The sequence below is a fragment of the Colius striatus genome, chromosome 10 (genome assembly GCF_028858725.1).
Source record: "Colius striatus isolate bColStr4 chromosome 10, bColStr4.1.hap1, whole genome shotgun sequence".
Lineage (NCBI taxonomy): Eukaryota > Metazoa > Chordata > Aves > Coliiformes > Coliidae > Colius > Colius striatus.
The window spans coordinates 20074372-20092027 of NC_084768.1; the positions used below are offsets into that span (position 1 = coordinate 20074372).

The 17656-nt window shown below is 47.4% G+C and overlaps 1 protein-coding gene across 1 annotated transcript in view; it reads right to left on the reverse strand.

Moving 5' to 3' along the window:
* The window catches only part of PAPPA2 (pappalysin 2), a 92079-nt gene that overhangs the window by 22310 nt on the left and 52113 nt on the right, over positions 1-17656 (reverse strand). The window contains exons 14-16 of the mRNA XM_062003888.1: positions 10116-10287; positions 7632-7809; positions 5222-5435 (exon numbers count right to left, since the gene is read on the reverse strand). Of these exons, the coding sequence (XP_061859872.1) occupies positions 5222-5435; positions 7632-7809; positions 10116-10287 (564 nt within the window). The remainder of the gene's footprint in view (positions 1-5221; positions 5436-7631; positions 7810-10115; positions 10288-17656) is intronic.

Sequence of the window (17656 nt, forward strand, 5' to 3'; positions counted from 1 at the left end):
AAGAGGAGCAACTCTGGATCCTGTTGTGAGCACCTGTGGTTTCAGCCCATCCCTAATTTAACTTTCTTGGTCACCTGTGTGCTTGCCTGGCACACAGAGTGTGATCTAGCTGGATGACTGGAGGGGGCAAATCACTGGGGGATCATAGCAATAGGAAGAAACTAGGAGTACAAGGAAGCCTCTCTGTCACACACTGCTTCTCACTTCTCCACCGTCCACTGGAATATAACTGATGCAGCTGCTGCATCTCCCTGTTGCTCCTCTCAATCATGGCAGAGGCCCATTGCCTGGGGGCTACAGGGAGATCTTGGGAGAGGGGTCTAGCGTGGGGAAGGCACACCACAGGACTTGCAGTTTGCACAGGTGCGTGTTGTGGTTTGCAGTCCCATCATCTTCACAGGAGCTTCTTGTCTTGATGTGGTGCTCGAGTGCCCCAGTTTGGGGCCAGCATGATGTTTGGCCTCTCCCCAGACCTGCACCTCACCTAGACCTGGTGGGAAGAAACTGTCTTGCTCTGGAGGCTCATCTCACCACCAGCATCTCTACTGGGCAACTTCAAAGAGAAATAGCCTGGACTCACCCCAGGGTAGAAGGTGGTGTGTGGACCACTGCCTCATTTATGAAGGGAGCAGTTTATATGAAGGCATGGAGAAGGAAGGGAGAGGCTTTTAAAAAAAATACATACACATATGAAAAAACACCACCTCGTAGCAGCTTGAAATTTCCAGACTCTCCTGACTTCTTCTGATCTGGCTTAGTGACATTTCAAGGATTAAGAAGAAAGCCAGAAAAATCAGTCAAAACTTCCCTCTCCAACTGGGCAAGAGGATGCCTATTGGGTAGAAGAGTTGGGGGAAATGTCTGAGGCCAGCAAGGGCTGCATCTGAAAAGGCACAAGCGCTCAGCCGGCTCCGGGAGCTGAGCTTGCAGGAGCCTGGCTGGGATCCAGCCACATACTGGGACAGCCAACTTTGAGGGACTGGGTCCACTGTACAGGAATGGTGTTAAATGAGCCTAAAGCCTCATCTCCCATGGCAGGAGACTGATGACTTCAAAAAGAAGAAGGGGGAAGGAGGGAGATTTTCCCGTAAATTGAAAGAAAGCAACACCAGCTTAGAGTACCTCCACTGCTGTGCTCCAAACAGCCTGAGCAACCTGGGCTGTAAATCATCACCAGAGACCTCAGAGGTGGAAGCAACACAGGAGTCTAGTTGACAGCCTGTGTTTTCATTACCTAGTTATTTGGCTCCCTCAGCTGCACGGCTGTTTGCCTTTTATCCGGAGGGGGCCAGATGTGGGCAGAAGCAGCAAGCATCCCACATATTTGCACCCACCACAGATGTGCAGTGGCCTGGTGCCCTACTGAACTCTGACGTTCCCAGGTTAGGCTCTCCTACTTTGCCCGCTGTGATCTTTCTGATCCTGGTCTGCTAACTCCTTCCAAGTCCGTTCTCTCCTCCACATTTTCCCACCTCCTCTCCCTCTTTCATGGTCTTTGCAGTTCTTCAGTGGGGAAAGGAGGCAGAGACTGGTATTTACACAGAAGCTCATCAGTGCACTGTACTGTGCTATGGACCCTTGATCTCTGGTCAAAATGTAGGCTGTGGCTTTTAAAGCTGTCTGAAAACATCTGGGTGCCTGGTTCTTCTTTTATTCATTTCCTCAAGCTAGCAGAAGGGGCCCAGCCCCTTACAGAGGTAACTGAGATCCTCAAATCTCTTCTCTCTGAGGAATCATCCCTCACTGGGCAAGTGAAAAAACTCTACAGGGGCTGACCTCACCTCAACAGCAAAGAAGTTTTTCCTTATGTTCTAGTGGAACTTTTTGTGTTTCAGCTTTTGTCCATTACCCCTAGTCCTATTACTAGACACTACAGAAAAAAGTGTTGTCTCGTCTCCTTGATATACATATTTCAAATACTTTGAGTATTAATGAGGTCCTCCTTCAGTCTCCTCCAAGCTGAACACTCCCAGGTCCAACAGCCTTTCCTCATAAGAAAGATGCTCCAGTTCCCTGATCATCTTGGTAGCCCTGCACTGGACACTCTCCAGCAGTTCCCTGTCCCTCTTGAGCTGGGGAGCCCAGAACTGGACACAGCACTCCAGATGAAGCCTCACCAGAGCGGGAGGAGAACCTCCTTCAACCCACTGGCCACACTTTTCTTGATGCATCCTTCTTGGCCACGAGAGTGCATTGCTGGCTCACGTTCAGATGTGAAATAGATTGGAAACCAAGCTGTTACATAGGCTGTCCAGGCTGAAAACAGATTTCTTTTAGAAAGAGTCAAACAAGCTTCATATATCAGCATCATCAGTCAGATCCTGCCAGCTGAAAAGCAGGAAATCTCTAGCAGGATCTTGACTCCGTAAGATTTCCTCAAGGATCCCTTGTTGACAAACAACATTTTCTGAAAGGTCTTTCCTCAGCCAGGTTAATAGACAACAGCATGCTCTCAGAGACAACAGGTTTCTTCATCCCCTTTCTCTTCCATTTGTGCTATGGGAAATGATTTTCAACTAAGATTGCAGGAGCTCTCTAGGCATCCTTAGTAGTAAAATTCAACTAAAGAAATAGAGGTGGGGGAACCGCATGAACATCTACATCCAAGCTGAGACGCTCTTGGACAGACAGCTGGATCCCAGACATGGCTCAGGCCTGCATAAGGTGGGCACTGTAGCCCTACCACGTGAGGAACAAAGCCTTAGGGATTGGGTCACTAGGCTGCCTGTAGCAGTCAGTGTTTTATGAAGTGCATGTGAGAGAAAGGCACTGCAGACGGCTGACCAAAACGCAGCCAGTCAGGAGGTGATGCTGACTCCTGAACTGAGTTCCTGCTTCCTCATATTACTGTTCCTCCTGCCCAGAGGGGATCCAGAGCCATCCCTGAAGGAAGATGTGTACTACAAGCAGCCCTTCTTGGGGCCCTTCACCAGGCTTCTTATAACAGTGCTATGAGAAGCTGAGCATGTGTCTCACATAGCAGTAGAGTGGACTGATCCCTTGGGAATGAACAGACACCCATGTGTGTTGGAGAGGCCAGCTGGTGGTTACACTCCCTCCATCATTCCCCTCTGACAAGGCGTGATTGCTAAAGCCAGAAGAAAAACTCACAAAAGGTGTCTATGTTTCCAAGGTTGAGCTAGTTAGGTGGCATGAGAAGTCTTCAGTGTCAGTCATGGATCGTGCCTGAATTTTGTCCAATATATAGTTCTCAGAGAGAGTTTTGCTTTCTCATGCCTGTCAACACTTGTGTATCATTAAATCCTTTAGCAAGCCTGATGCTTGCTGGGTTGATGGACAAGAGGGAGATAACAGATCAAGAACTCAGCTTGTGGAACCCAGAAGGACTTGAGAAGACCCAAAAATCTGATGTTCGAATCATCAGCTGAGACCCTGCTTGCACACCAGCGCATCAGGAACCTGCACCCCACCAGAGCACTCCAACAACTTGCTCTCTCCAAAACTGGCCTGAACAAAAAGTAGCAACCTCTAGCTCTGGCAGCACCCATCCTCCACCTACCAGAGATGAAAACCAGAAGTAATTCAGTGGTCTGCTTACTGGCTAGTAGCTGCTACTCACTGCACGTGTGAAGGGATTTGTACTTATGCTGGGTGTATACAGTACTCAGATATCTACAGTGCCAAGGGAAAACTTTTGCTTTGAGTCAGACCACTCACATAGCAGTCAGTCTGCATAAGCAAGCAATCAATTTTCTGGGTCTGTTAATGGATATTTTGCTTAGACCAACAGGATCATGCTCTGCTATCAGACATGTTTGACAAACCAGCAGTAATGATAATAGCAAACGTGAAAACATTCCATCAATGTGCATCACTATGAAAATGTAAACCACTTTGCGCTCGTCTCACAGGCTGTTCAGTCTCATAGGGAAGCTACATACAGACCAGAGGAGCCTCAACAACTCCCAGAGGGCATCTGTTTTACCAGCAGTTGCTGCAGCATGGCTGAAATGGGCTGAATTTGCAAGCTGAGTTGATTTGATTGCATGTCCAGCTCCTGAAATGCCACAAGCACGCAAGCTGCTCTGCCGTTCGCAGAGCAGTCCGTGTGATCGTAGCCATAACCATAATTTTCTCAGCTCCCCTTGGCCCAAGAAACGCTCCTAACACTGTGAAAAGCTGTTTACGGAAACCACTTCCGTCATTACGAGGCAAGAAATTTGGCAACTGCTTCCCAGTGCACAACAACCCTACTCCAAAGCAAAGTAGAGCAGAAGTCTGCATTCAATTAAAACTGGAAGGGGGCATTAAAAAATCAGCACATCATTACCTGATTTGGGCTAGTGTCAAGACTCTGGAGAGGACCCAGCCAGTACCATGGAATCTTAGTGAGCATACCCAACAGGGACTTCAGATGGAGGTGTCACAGACAAAATGCTGCTTGACCCCCCCAGTGTCACAATATTGGCTGAGTGCAGGGCTAGTGAATCACCAGGAATTTTCCCCCAAAGCATTGGGAAAAATCTTCTTCTACTGAAATGCCAATGTTAAAAATGAAATTTAGCCAAGACATGCAGGGGACAAGAGACAGTCTTTCATTCTTACAACCCCAGTGCCTTGATCTATGTTTTATCACTTCCAGGAATCTTCCAGCATCTTATTAGATGTCATTACCTGAGAGTCTACAAACACTTCTGTACAGTAATGAATGATAGCACAAATGGGAACGGCCTAAGCTGCACCAGGAGAGGTTTAGGTTGGACATCAGGAGGAACTTTTTCCCCGAGAGGGTTGTTAGACACTGTCCCAGGCTGCCCAGGGAGGTGTTGGATTCCCCATCCCTGGAGATATTGCAAAGCCATGTAGCTGAGGTGCTGAGGGACAGTTTAGTGGTGGGCTTGGCAAGGTGAGGTGAGTGGTTGGACTGGATGATCTTAAAGGTCTTTTCCAAAAAAAAAAATGGTTCTATGATTATTTTTTACCAAGTGACAAGTGCACTGAGGCACATGGATAAATTTGCATGATTTAGGTTAAGGTATTTAACACGTGCGTGTGCAAGAGCCGTTTATGTCTTGTTTCCACCTGTTTCTCATCTAAACCAGAGGAATGCCTTTCATATTTCAAGAAATCTGCACGACCAAAGCAAGCTGCTCTGCCTTGTACCCATCAAATCAGCTCTTCAAGACTGCCTACATACCATCACCTGTCCTTCTTGCTTACACTGTGAGAAGAGGAGGAAGGAAACGGTGATAAGACTTACTTCTTTGGCTTGCCCACTGCATTCTCAGCCACGTGGTATCCAGGCTTGCACTTGTAGCGACAGACTGAGCCCACGTCATGGTTGCCCCACAGGCATCGTGGCACCAGGAGCTTGGCATTAGCTACTGCAGGTGGTGCATCGCACTCCAGCTTGCAGTAGGCTTCAGGGAGAGACCAGAGACCATCTTCCAGGCAGGTCAGCCACTGGTTTGTTCCTGACCCCAAAAGAGAAGCAGTGTGTGTTGGAGTTACAGCTGTCCCAGGGATGGAGTTCTGCTGAGGGAAGCTCAGAGCAACCAGCAACAGTCCTCTTGTTAGAGTGGATACTGATGCCAAGGGAGGCAACTAATAGAGCATGGACTCCACTGCATGCTTGGTCAGGCCAGGGCAGAAATTCCTTGAATGCAGACAGAAGCAGGAAAGGGACAACTTCCAGGGGATGGAGAAAGGATCTTGGTTCTGCAAATCTCTCCAGAACTTCCCCTTACACTTCCCCTCTCTGGTAACACCTCAGGATAGCCTTCATCAGGCTGGGGGGTTTATATACAACACCTATCTGTCATATTTAGTTCACCCCAACATCATTCTCCCTAGGTGTGTTCTGCAGCTCATCCTTATCCACCCTTACAAGCTGTCATGCTCTGGGCTGTACATGCAGCATCAAAGGGAAGTGCCAGGACAGATATGGGAGCCTTAACTGGTATGAATGGGAATTCAGACTACCCATTACTAAAGGTATGGGTTGAATGTTACAGCCCAACTCTTCATTGCCCCTCTGTAGAAAAGGGCATTTGTTACACTCAGCTAACAGGTGGCTGAAACTGCACAGCTCTGGTTATCTGCAGTGGGTGTCCAGGACTGCATCACCCACATGGTGTGGATGATGGATGGTTCGCTGAGAACTGCTGAGCTAGAAAAAAAGCTGGGCTGAAGCAAATGAGTCTCTTCCTACTGAGAGGTTTAGATCAGCAAGTTCCTGGTGGAGCCAAAACTCCTTCACAATGCCTTCAAGCACCTTTTTTTATGGGATCAGTGCTCTGCCTACAACTGCTCTTGGACCAGAAACAAGACCATGCCTGGGCTCAGAGTTGGCATTCCCAGCAGGCTGGCACTGCTGAGGGTAATCTCCCACCTCCAAGTGCCATGCAGCCGTGTCAGCCTTCCCTTGCCTATTCTTAGTTTTCATTATCCTTGAGAGCCTGCCCATAAAGATTCAAGCCTTCAGGGAGAACAAGCATTAAGCACATCCCTGCCTCAACAGCTCGGGGAGTCAGCAGGACCTCTAAGAGTTTCCTGATGTGGCTTGGTAGCCGTCGCCAAAGACCATTAGCTATCATGTTAGCCACTGGAAGTCACTTAGGGCACTGCACCAAGGTGACATCTTCACACCATGGGAGCCCATGGCAAACCTCCCCTTGACTTCAGCAGGAACAAGAGACAGCTGTTAGTGATAGACCAGATTAAAGCTCTGCTCTCAGCTGACCCCCTGAGACAATGGACATGAGTTCATGCAGAATTTGGGCTGTTGAGCCATCATTTTGATCAGCTCATGCTGAGAATCTGTGCTGGCATCCCCCTGTCATGAAATGAGACCTTAATGCCCTGCAGATTTTTTGCCCTTTAGATAAACTAAAAAAAGGTAAATAATTTTCACACATTTCAACTGTGTCCACGAAAGTCTCCATAAAATAGGGCATCCAGTAAAATGATTCATTGTATATGATTGTTCAGTGCAAAGACATTGGTGGAAACCTCACATAGTATCCCAGTGGTTGACACTGACCCCTAAAATCCCATCCAGCTCAGTCTTGTGTAGACAGAAACAGTATATCTCTTGCTCCAATTTGGGTAAAAATACTCCTGGGGCTATGGATGGGTTCAGCAGAATGAAAGCCAGGCTATGGTGTGTCTGAGGAACTGCCATGTTTCTGATTGAGGAACATCTCCCAGAGTGCCTTGCAGCTATTGCCATCAGTCTCTATGGCTTTATACAACTCCAGGCCTCATGGAACACAGGCTTTCCCACAGCCACCAGGCTCTCTGAAGTCCCCTCTGTCTGCAGTGGCTACCTGCATGCTTCTTGCCTTCCTTGTGCCCATAAGACTTGAGGCTGCCAGATCTCCCCAGCTATCAGCAGAGGACATCCCTACACCCTGAGGTGGAGGAATAAGGACTGCCAGTCAGGGAATGGAGTCAGAGGAAATTATCCCCACACCGCAGTGTCTTTGCTCAAGGGGGAGGGATGCCCACCATTTCAGAAGGTCTCTCAAGAGCCCACCTCACCTGGCTGGCAGAAGCCAGAATAACTGTGACATTCAAAGCAGCAAAGCTCTGTTTGAAATAGCCTGGGAGAGGCGTGGAAAGGTGGCACTAAAAAGGGTGCTGAGATCTCTCAGCACTCCAGACCATACCTTGAAGTTTGGCTGGGTGGATGCAGGAGAAGGAGCATCTCTGCAGGTAGGTGGTCCCCTTGGGGCAGGAGAATTCAGCGTAGTATACGTGGGACTGGTCAGGGACACCACAGTCGACAGGGTCACAAGTCACAGATCTGTCCCACTGTCCCGAGTTGCACATCAGCACCACCTCTTGCTGCAGAGAAAACAAGGCTCTGTCAGACCCCCGCAAAGGAGCTTTAATCTGCTGCTTTGCCACCACAGCAGCAAGGGTTGACCCAGGTTTCAGGATAAGAAAGCCCACTCTGGATGTTGGGTCACAAGGCCCTCACCCTTTCACAGGGTGACCTTTTGGGGTGTGAATGGCCCGTAAGGTAACACCCAAGCCACTTGTACAAGAGACCTTCTAATGCTTGGTCTGTAAGTTCTTGTCTCCAGAAAGCACTGACTGCATGTGCTGTTATCAGCAGTGCCAGAGCACATTAAGGGAAAAAGGAAAATCCCTTCAAGACACAGAACAACTTCATGAGCTACAACTTCATGAGCTACAACTTCTCAGCTCTGTGTGCTGCAGTTTTCTCCTCCACAAGTTCCAGTCATACTTCAGTCATTGATGGGCAGCTCTCCTGTTGATTTTTTCCCAAAACTTATCAATTCTTTCAAGCCTCATCTCACAGATTCCACTGAAATCAGGTTCACATAACCTCCTTTACAAATGCTAATTACACAGCCTCTCTTATGCAGCTAGGGGACAGGATGAGGACCTAACTTCCCTCGGTCCCACCACTAAACATGGCCAACACGTGCCACAGACCTTGTCAAAACAGAGCAGTGGACAACGATGTGCCCTGAGCGACTTGATTCAGTGAAAGGTGTCCCTAGCCATAGCAGTGGGGTTGGACTAAGGTGATCTTTTAAAGGTCTCCTTCCAATTCAATTGTTCCATGACTTCCACTCCCAGACTGCTAACTCCAGCCCAGCAATCCTCAAGCAGGGGCTGCAGCTCAAAGAGGTGCCTTTCATCTGTTCCTGATGTCCCTTCATTGTCTGAGTACAACCACACTGCTTGTATGGTAAAATATATGACCTATCCTCCCAGCTGACACACCTTGATCGAACCTAGATGTGGTGACTCTGAAGGACATCATTAGATTTGGGTCTTCAGTGTACAGCAGCATCATGATGTAGCTAAGCCAGGTGGAGAGAATGCTCAGGGGAGAGCTGTGTGTGTTTTCCCCAAAATGCCTCAAGATGAGTAGGCTCACACAGACAGATCAGTAACATAACTGGAAGGCTCGGTGCTGGGCACTTTGTGGGCTGCCATTTGCTTTGACAGCCACATGGCAAAGCTCTGTCCAGAAGTTTCCCACGTCGCTGCCAAACATAGGAAACCTGTCACCTCAGGCAGATTTATTTTGTGCGGTTTCATTTCATAGAACAGGAACATTTTGTTTTCCCTGGGCATGTCTTGGTCCACACAGCTGTGTAGCCATGTAATTAAGAACCACCTCATTGAGAAGGGTGTGAGGTACACCAGCTGCCCTATCGCACTTTCGAGCAGCCACCTCTCCTTCAGCAAACATGGACAGCTGCTGCATGGGAAACCCACCTGCCTGCCATCGTGAGCCCTTGTAACTCTCTGAGGAGAGGAAAGGTCCATCCTGCTGACACGGCCTGACTCACCTCTGTCTCCACCCTACACAAGTTCATGCTCTTGCTTAGGCTGGTGCATGGACAATCTCAGCCCTGGAGACTCCTGTTTCCCCTCCAGGAACAGCCTAAGGATGGGACACATTGTGTCTACCACACTGCCAAGGTGACTCTGAGGCAGCTCAGCACCCAAGGACACATCAGCACCAGGTCTCTCCTGTTGATGGCTAAAAGCTGTGCTGGCTTGTGGCTTTTACAACACATTCCCCAGCCCTCTGGAAAACAGGACAAACTCTTTCACGGTGACCTCTGCACTGCCCCGCTGGCATGGGCAGTGTTATTGCAACGCAGCACAAAGGAAGAAAAGCTCTCCATGCAGTTGGCTGCCTCTAAATATAGTTGCTCCGCAATGACTTCATTTTTTCCTGAGCCACTAACTTAGCTTTAAGAGAGAAAACATCCCAGAGATGTTTAACTCTCCACAGCAATGCCCATCTGGAGAAATGTCTACCTCTCCTCCCTCTGTAGGGGTGTATTGCCCTGGCTTGGGACATCCCCTGCAGTGACTTATCGCCTGGCAGAATCAGAGTCTGCAGGCAACACTGGGATGGAAGAGCTAGGAAGACTGCAGTGAGAGAAGGAGTCTCCAGAGCAAGACCAGCAGCACAGAGGCCCAGTACCAGAGCCTCCACCAAGGTGAAATTTGTTGGAAAAGCAGCAATGAGGTCAGGGTTGGAGGAACAAGGTGCCCTGTGCTCACTCCAGCCACCTCAGGGTGGTTAAATCTTTCTTAACTAGCACTTAACAGCCCAACAAGGCTGCAAGATCACCCGCACCCCGAGGTCTACTCACCTGTGCAGAACCCAGGCTCTTCCCATTGCCAGAGCGGAGGATGAAGCCCTTTTCACAGGCAACGGTGCACACCATGTGCCTCAGACCCTCGGAGACACAGTTGAGGGCGGCAGTGTGAGCAAGTAGTGGCCTTGTGCAGCTTCCTGATCTTGCACAAGCACCGTGAGCACAGCTACGGAGGAGAAGAGGGAAGAGATCAACCAGTGGATCTGAGGAATTCTTCAGTAACGAGAGTCTCTCTCTGGGTGGTAGCTCTGGGGGATGCTTAGTGGCTCGCAGGTGTTTGCAGAGATGCACACCTGCTCCCCTATCCCCAGCTTCTCACAAGCTTGAAATCCGATGATGATGCCAGGGTGCGACTTTTTCCCAGCTCTGCCTTGGTTGGGCCTCAGCACAATCCAAGCCCACACCTTCCCACGTATCATTGTGTCCTTTCAAGCCGATGAAAGGAGGCATAGCCCAACGACGTGTGCATGTTGATGCTGGACTCTTTGGGATCAAGACCATCTCATCACACATCTGTCCAGCTTTACAGACTCAGCTGTGCCCTCCAAGGTGAGATGCAGCCAAAAAGAGGGCTTGCCCTCCCCTGCACACTACCTCATATTACAAGAGGTCCCAGGAAAACTTCCAATGTGTCACTCATTCCTTGGAAATAAACAGCCCCTTCCTCACCACAACAGCTTCCCACCAAGGACCAGTCATCAGGTACTGATTAATTAAGCATCACACATCATCCCTTAGCAAAGAGGAGTGCTGGCCAGAGGGCTATGGACTCCAGTGAAACACAGCCAGTAGATTAATTACCTGGACTGGAATGAGGCCAGGACAATACTGTTGACAAAATAGCTCCAGGAAAATGCCATTATCTCTTGGTCAGGCTTTATCTCATAGGTGGAAAACCTGACATTATCAGTCCTAAGGCAGCATCAGAAGTGCTTCTTGCATTCACTCAACCTCTCCAGCCAAGGATGAAACCCCATAAAAGAAAACACGCACAAAAAAACAACCCAAAAAACCCTCTTGGTGCCAACATGGACATTAAGGGAACGCAACGTGCTGTTGACTCTGGACAAGTCCACTGAGCCAAAGAGACAGTGGAAACCTGCAGGCCACAGCCCTGAAAGAGCCGGTGGGCACAGGAGGGGACCACAAAGGAGAACAAGAAGAAAGGGGCTGTTTTTTCAGTGCAGACCTGTTTATGAAGTGAGAAATGGTTTCAGGGCAGCTGCTGCAAATTCTTTCACTAGCTTATATTTCCATTTGCTTCCTTTTTAAAGAATTTGTTTTATGAGCACAGCATTTGTCAGGTCATTAGCTTCTGAGGGCATCTGGTACCAATTGTAGCTTTCTCCCCTCCCCTCCTGCAGCCACCTTCTCAGGGTGGTTGCTTTGCTCCCTGCCTGTACCCCTGGTGCACACATGCTCTTCACTCCCATTTCCACCTCCCTGTGACAGAGCCACGGTCCTAGATCTCATGTACAAAAGAGGCTGAGCTTCTCCTCTTTCCAGCATTGTTCTTGCATCCCATCCCCTTCCTTACCAACCACAGGCATGTGGGGAGATGCAGCTGGTAGGCTGCATCCCTCCTACCACGGTGCTTGGTGCTACATCAACATACCACTACAACAAAGCCCATACCCCTGGGTCCCTCAGGTCACATGGAGGTTATCTAAGCAAATCATAGACCGTATGTTGGGAAGTAAGGCTGGGAGATGAGTGACAGGTTCACAAAGCAGCTGTAGGCTACAGAACACCTGAGTGGTCACACTGGGACCCCAAAACCCCTCACTTCATTGCTGACAGTGTTGTATTGAGTTACAGAGCATGTGCTCATCACAGCATTAGTTCAAGGGAATGGGACAGACACATCCAGCCAGGCCAAGTGCTTGGTTGTAGCAGCTCTCCTGGCACTGGTGAAGTGGTGGCACATTGCCTGGGGCAGCCTCAGCAGTTAAGACAACACTGTTAGTAAACAACAAGTAGAAAAGCACTGATCCTTTTCAGCACTACTGGGCACACTCTCATTTTCCACCAGTTTGGAAACGCAACCGGTGATGCTGGTGTAAAGTAGATTGAGAGATCAGCAAGTTTCTTGCTGTGTTATTCAACATAGCAGTAAGCTTAAAAAGAAATACATGCCTCCAACTGCAAATTTTGCTTTGATCACTTCCTTTATCATTATCAGCATCATCCTAACCACACTGCAATACTTAGGGCTGGGATATCCTTGAGCTTGATGGTGTGCAAGTGTAGGACAAAACCAAAAAGCCATGTGGTCTGGCCCCATCACGATCCACATGCCTTACCAGGGTTTGAGTAAAGTGATGGAATAAATCACTGCTCCCAGCCACTGGAACACCCTAACGAAGGCTGGATGAGGAAATGGTGCAGTTAGCCCAGTTCTGATCTCAGCATGAAGGAGCTCTTTCTCCTTTTGATGATAAATGGAATTCCTATATTGCAGCTGCAAGGTCCTGACTTTTGCCCATTTCTGATTCAGGCCATATAAGATGTGGGACACGCCAATATGTTTGGGCTGCTTTTTTTTCCACTCTCTCTGTGAACCACTGAAAAAATTTCCATTTTTATCCCACCGTCTTTTTCTTTTGAAGCTCAAATTAATGACTTGATGGCAATATTTTTACAAAATACCAAGGTATTTTCTATTCCACATTAGCACCAGAAAGCATGATTTGCTGGGCTAACCAAGTCCCATCACTGAGACAAAGAAAGTTCCTGGTCTCAAAGTTTGTGAAATTCTGCCCTAGCTGCTTTGGAATGATAAGAGCTTTGATCTGAAACGGGACCAATTCTACAAACTAGAGGAAAGTTTTCCTTTTGGGATCATTTGTCTTTCTACAAGTAAGGCAAGAGGCAATTGCCAGCAATGGAGCACACCGAGCCAGTGGTGGCAGTGCTGGTGGGGAGACATCGTTTTGTTGTGACACAGCCCAAATTCTGAAAAGTTGACATTTTGCATTTTTACAGTAGTTATTTCATGGAACTCAGAATATACTGATAGATTTATCCAAGTCAGGCTAAGCCAAGCCAAATACGGTGCAGCTGCCTACAGTGTAATGAATCATCCATAAGTTGCTGCAGTATCTATCTCAGCCTTCGAACCAAAGATTGCTGCTAAAGCTGCCCTTATCACTAAACTCTAGCTCTAACGGGGGACCATTCATCTCATGATGTAAATTTTGGGGGTAGAGGGATTTATAGGAGATGTCAATGGAAAAGAAAAGGCTTCATTCAAACCTCCTGAAGTTAAAAACAGTCTGCATGTACTCTGTTGGAGTCTGGATTGTAGCAGTGAACATCAGTGAGATAAAAGATGTTTACCCCAATGTGATCTAGCAAAACAGAATAGTTCGGAAATGAGAAAATGTGTTTTGGAAATACATGGGCATTTCTCCCTTCAGGCATGTTTCTCATGAAGGGGAAAAGTCTCAGTTTTCCAGGAAACCCGATGGCAACCGTCCTTGTGGGAGCAGGCTACGTGTACAGACCCAACGGTGGTGATACGCCTTGATTACGATCTTCATTGAGGTTGCCATCTCAGGAAAAGATGTTTGCTTCTGTACGTGACTCCCAAAGGAACTTGGCAAAAAGCAACATCCCTGTGAGTCATGCACTGTCATCTAGCTCACAGACAGAGCAAAGGCTCAAGCAAGATGTCAAATGAGCTGTTGGCCCCTCTGTAGCCATAGTGGCAAAGGAAGAAAAAGAAGCAAGAACAGATCGGTCTTAATATATTTCCAGATAACTCCTTTCCACATTTCTGGGGTTGGTTTTGGGGGTTTTTGGGGGATTTTTTAATTTGTTTGTTTGCTAAACCAAAATAATTTATAGAAGCAGAGAAAGTGAAGCTGAATGGCATGTCAGGTTTGGTCTAGTCTGCTTCCCAAGCAGAGGCAGGACAGACTGTACCTTCATCACTCCTGAGAAGAGCTGGCCTGACTCCTTGAAGGCAGATGGCCCACCTGCCCATCATGAGACTAGCACACAGGTAGGATTTATCTGACCTCAAGGGTGCATATTCAGCTATCCCAAAGAACACCTTTGTCCATATCAGAACCCCATGGCAACACACTGTACCTCATTTCTACCATCTCCTATCTTGTCCAGAGGAATTCACTTCAGATCTGTACCCACCACTGAGGAAGATGGAAATCCCTCCACTATTTCTGCAAAGGGAGCTGTAAGCAGAATCCACAGCTAGACTGCAAAACTTAATGCTATAAGATTTATGGAGGAAAACACATTTATCATGACAGAGAGAATCTAATCCCTCTGTACAGACATATATACACAGAACAGTCATCTGCTGGCAGGAGGCATTTAGACCTTTCTGTCAAGGACGGAGAAAAAGCAACAACTTTCATCTTTAAATCAGAGGCACCTTCTCAGCAGAGAGGGTTACTGGGTATAAGAATAGCTCAGCAGGAGAGGTGGTGGACTCATCACCTCCTGCAGCCTGTAACACAAGATTAGAGAGCCTTTTGAAGGACACATTTAATCCAGCTTCTCTGAAAAATGCGAGTGCCTGTATATGACATTAGGGAAAGCAGGGCAGAATGGGAGCAGCTGGCTGCAGTGATACACCAAGGGTTCTGCAGGCAGACCTCAGCGTCTCCTGGCGCTTGTTCCCTCCATCGCTGGGCACAGGAAGCACAGGAGGCTTTGTGCCATTCGTATAATTTACATACTGGTAACAGAATAAGGAGTTATGATTAAGCTTCAGGGTTTCACAAGCAGTTGGGCTGGGCTCAGGAAATCTGCCTTGCACCTCACAACTGCTCTGTGTTGTGATTCACCTTCCCTTGAGTTATCAGAGGTTGGCCATGCTTAGAACAAGTATATTGGAACTAGGTGGCCCTTTCCATGAGGTGACCCCAAGCACTCTGTTTCTAAGCTGCTATGACTGATTTGTGTTGGGATACTTGGTTTTTTGCTAGATGAGACTGGCTAGTCTCAGCAAAATGCAGAAGATGCCTTAAGCATCCTAAAAAAAAGCCCATATACAAAGCATTAAACTCAAGAATCTGACTACGGTGCAGAGGGCAAATAGAACAGAGTAGCCCATGAAAATGGTCCCTGCACCTCCAAGGGTTTCCCTTTGTCACCTTCCAGCTGGACTGTGAAGCCACCAGTTGAAATGAATGACCAAATCCTACATCAGAGCCTTGGCCACCACTTCCCATCAGCCAGTCAAGGACTCACAAGAGAAGCACCAGAGGTCAATGGGCTTTGATGCCAGAGGAAAGCCACCTTGAGCTGTCTCAAGGTACATCCTGACCAGAGTATATCTGAGCCCATCAGGAGTGACCTTGGAAACCCAACATAAGAGTCCATCCACTTCGTGCATGGTCCCTGACCACGGGGCAACCATCAGGCATCCTGAGGGAAGGAAGTGAAACACCAACATCTCTACCCAGAGTCCCCACAAATTTTCACACCAACACAGATACAGCACATAAATTGACCCTGCATGAATTTGATGCTTGGAAAAAAGAAAAGAAAGCAAATAGAACCTGCTTGGGGAACAGCTGAATGAATTGGAACCACTGAAGATACGTACACAACATTCTCCTCTGTCCGATTTTCGTCTCCCTGCCATCCACCTCCCATACAAAAGGAACCCAAACCAGAGTTCCCTCAGTACACTAAACCCACTTTTAGGGGAGCAGACAAGGGCATTCGCACAGGAAATAGAAACAGTGCAGACTGAATTGCGTGGCACCTTTTCTCTTAACTCACCGAGGCACTTCCCAGCATGTGCTAACATCAAATAAAACCCATTAAAAATAAAACCAAGCTAACAATAAACATAATGGAAGAAATTAACAATGTTCCCTTGGTTCAGTATATAGCTTGTACCAAGGAAAACAAAAGAGACTGTGGATCAGTTTTCAAAGACAGTAAACAAAAAAAAAGATGAAAGATGAAGAGTTTGAGTTTCCTGGGTGGAAATGCACTAAAACTCTGATTTCTGCTCGATCTCATCAGCTTGTGATTGGGTACAGAAAGCAAAGTACAGCCCTGAGCTGCTGATGGAGAGTGGAGAGGCATTCCTGGTGCTGGTAGCAAGGTGCAAGGGAGGGACCCCACATTGCTTTGGTCTGCAAGTGCTCCTCAAACCTTCAGTGCCCTGAGTGGATCGGAAGGAAGGTGGCAACTCTGTTTTTTCAAACCAAGGATGTACTTTCCTAGCATTGAATGCCTGCTCTCTTTGTTTCCCTTAGCCTGCAAAGCTCTTTGAGATCCTTCAAGATGAAATATGCTACAGAAATACCATGCTGTCATATATTTATTATCTTGGCAATGAGCCTTTCTAGACTGAAGTCAGGGAATCTCTTTGCTCTGTTGCATTTGTTACTGTCCCTTTGTTGGGTGTAGGAAAGCAGTGACACACACATGCTGGGTGTATGAGGCTGTGTGCGTGCCATGGGTCAATTCAGATTTTTACAGGAAAAAAACCCCACAGACCTGTGACCTTTTACAGTCAAATGCCTCTAAAATCTCTTAAGATTTTATATTCCTAGGTTTTTCTACGGGATTTTTTTTTTTGCCCCAGACTCCACCTGCCTTACATGAGATGGATTATTCACCCTTAAAAATAAAAATACTGCTGTACATTACTTTTGGTGATTAAACAGAATTCAAAAGTATAAGATGAGGGGGATACTTGGGTGTTTCCTGACTTAAAAGAGGCAGATCCTTTATTATTTATGAGGTTACTGGAGGCTGTAAGCCTAATCTCCCTCTAAACATTCAAGCCTTTTGTCCAGAAAAATCAATGCTATTAATAGTATTTCCTACTCTAAGAACTCTAGGGATCTGATTTATTTTGTTTGCTAAGGGCACGTGTATAACCTGCAATTCAGCATCCTGCAGCTAAGACAAGGCCACGGAGAGCTTGCAGGACGGCAGAGAGAGGAGGAAGAGAAGACAAGGATCCTACTGGGTCCTGCCGTGCCTATACAAAGGAGAGCACACAACCCTGCACTTTGGCCATATGGGAGTTTGTTTGTGCTTTAGACTTTAAGGAGACAAACAACAATTTTCCTCTCTGTTTGTCTCAATACAAGCTTCATCCATAGGCAATGCTCAGCTGAGTCTGGTCAGTTTATTCCTCCTTGCAGTCACTTGAGGGGGAGGGAGAAGCTCTCAAGCAACGAACGTGCAAAGTTGCTTTAAAGCATGAGAAAATGTGATTGAAAAACCACATCAGTTGGCTGGGGTCATAGAAGCATGTGTGTACATAGCTGTAACAGCTACCAGGAGGAAACAGACTGCATTTCAGGTGGACATTGATCCTTTAATGTAAAGCTGAGAATAATATTTATATGCTGACTCACAAAGATTTATGTTTCTGTATAAATCACACATGCACTTATAAGAAAAAAAAACCAAAAAAGCAAGCAAAAAGCAACGCCAGGATATTCATGGCTTCCAAAACTCCACATAAATCAACTGTGCCATGATCCCACGAGCTTTTAGCCACACACACGCACACTCATTATTGGGGATGTTCG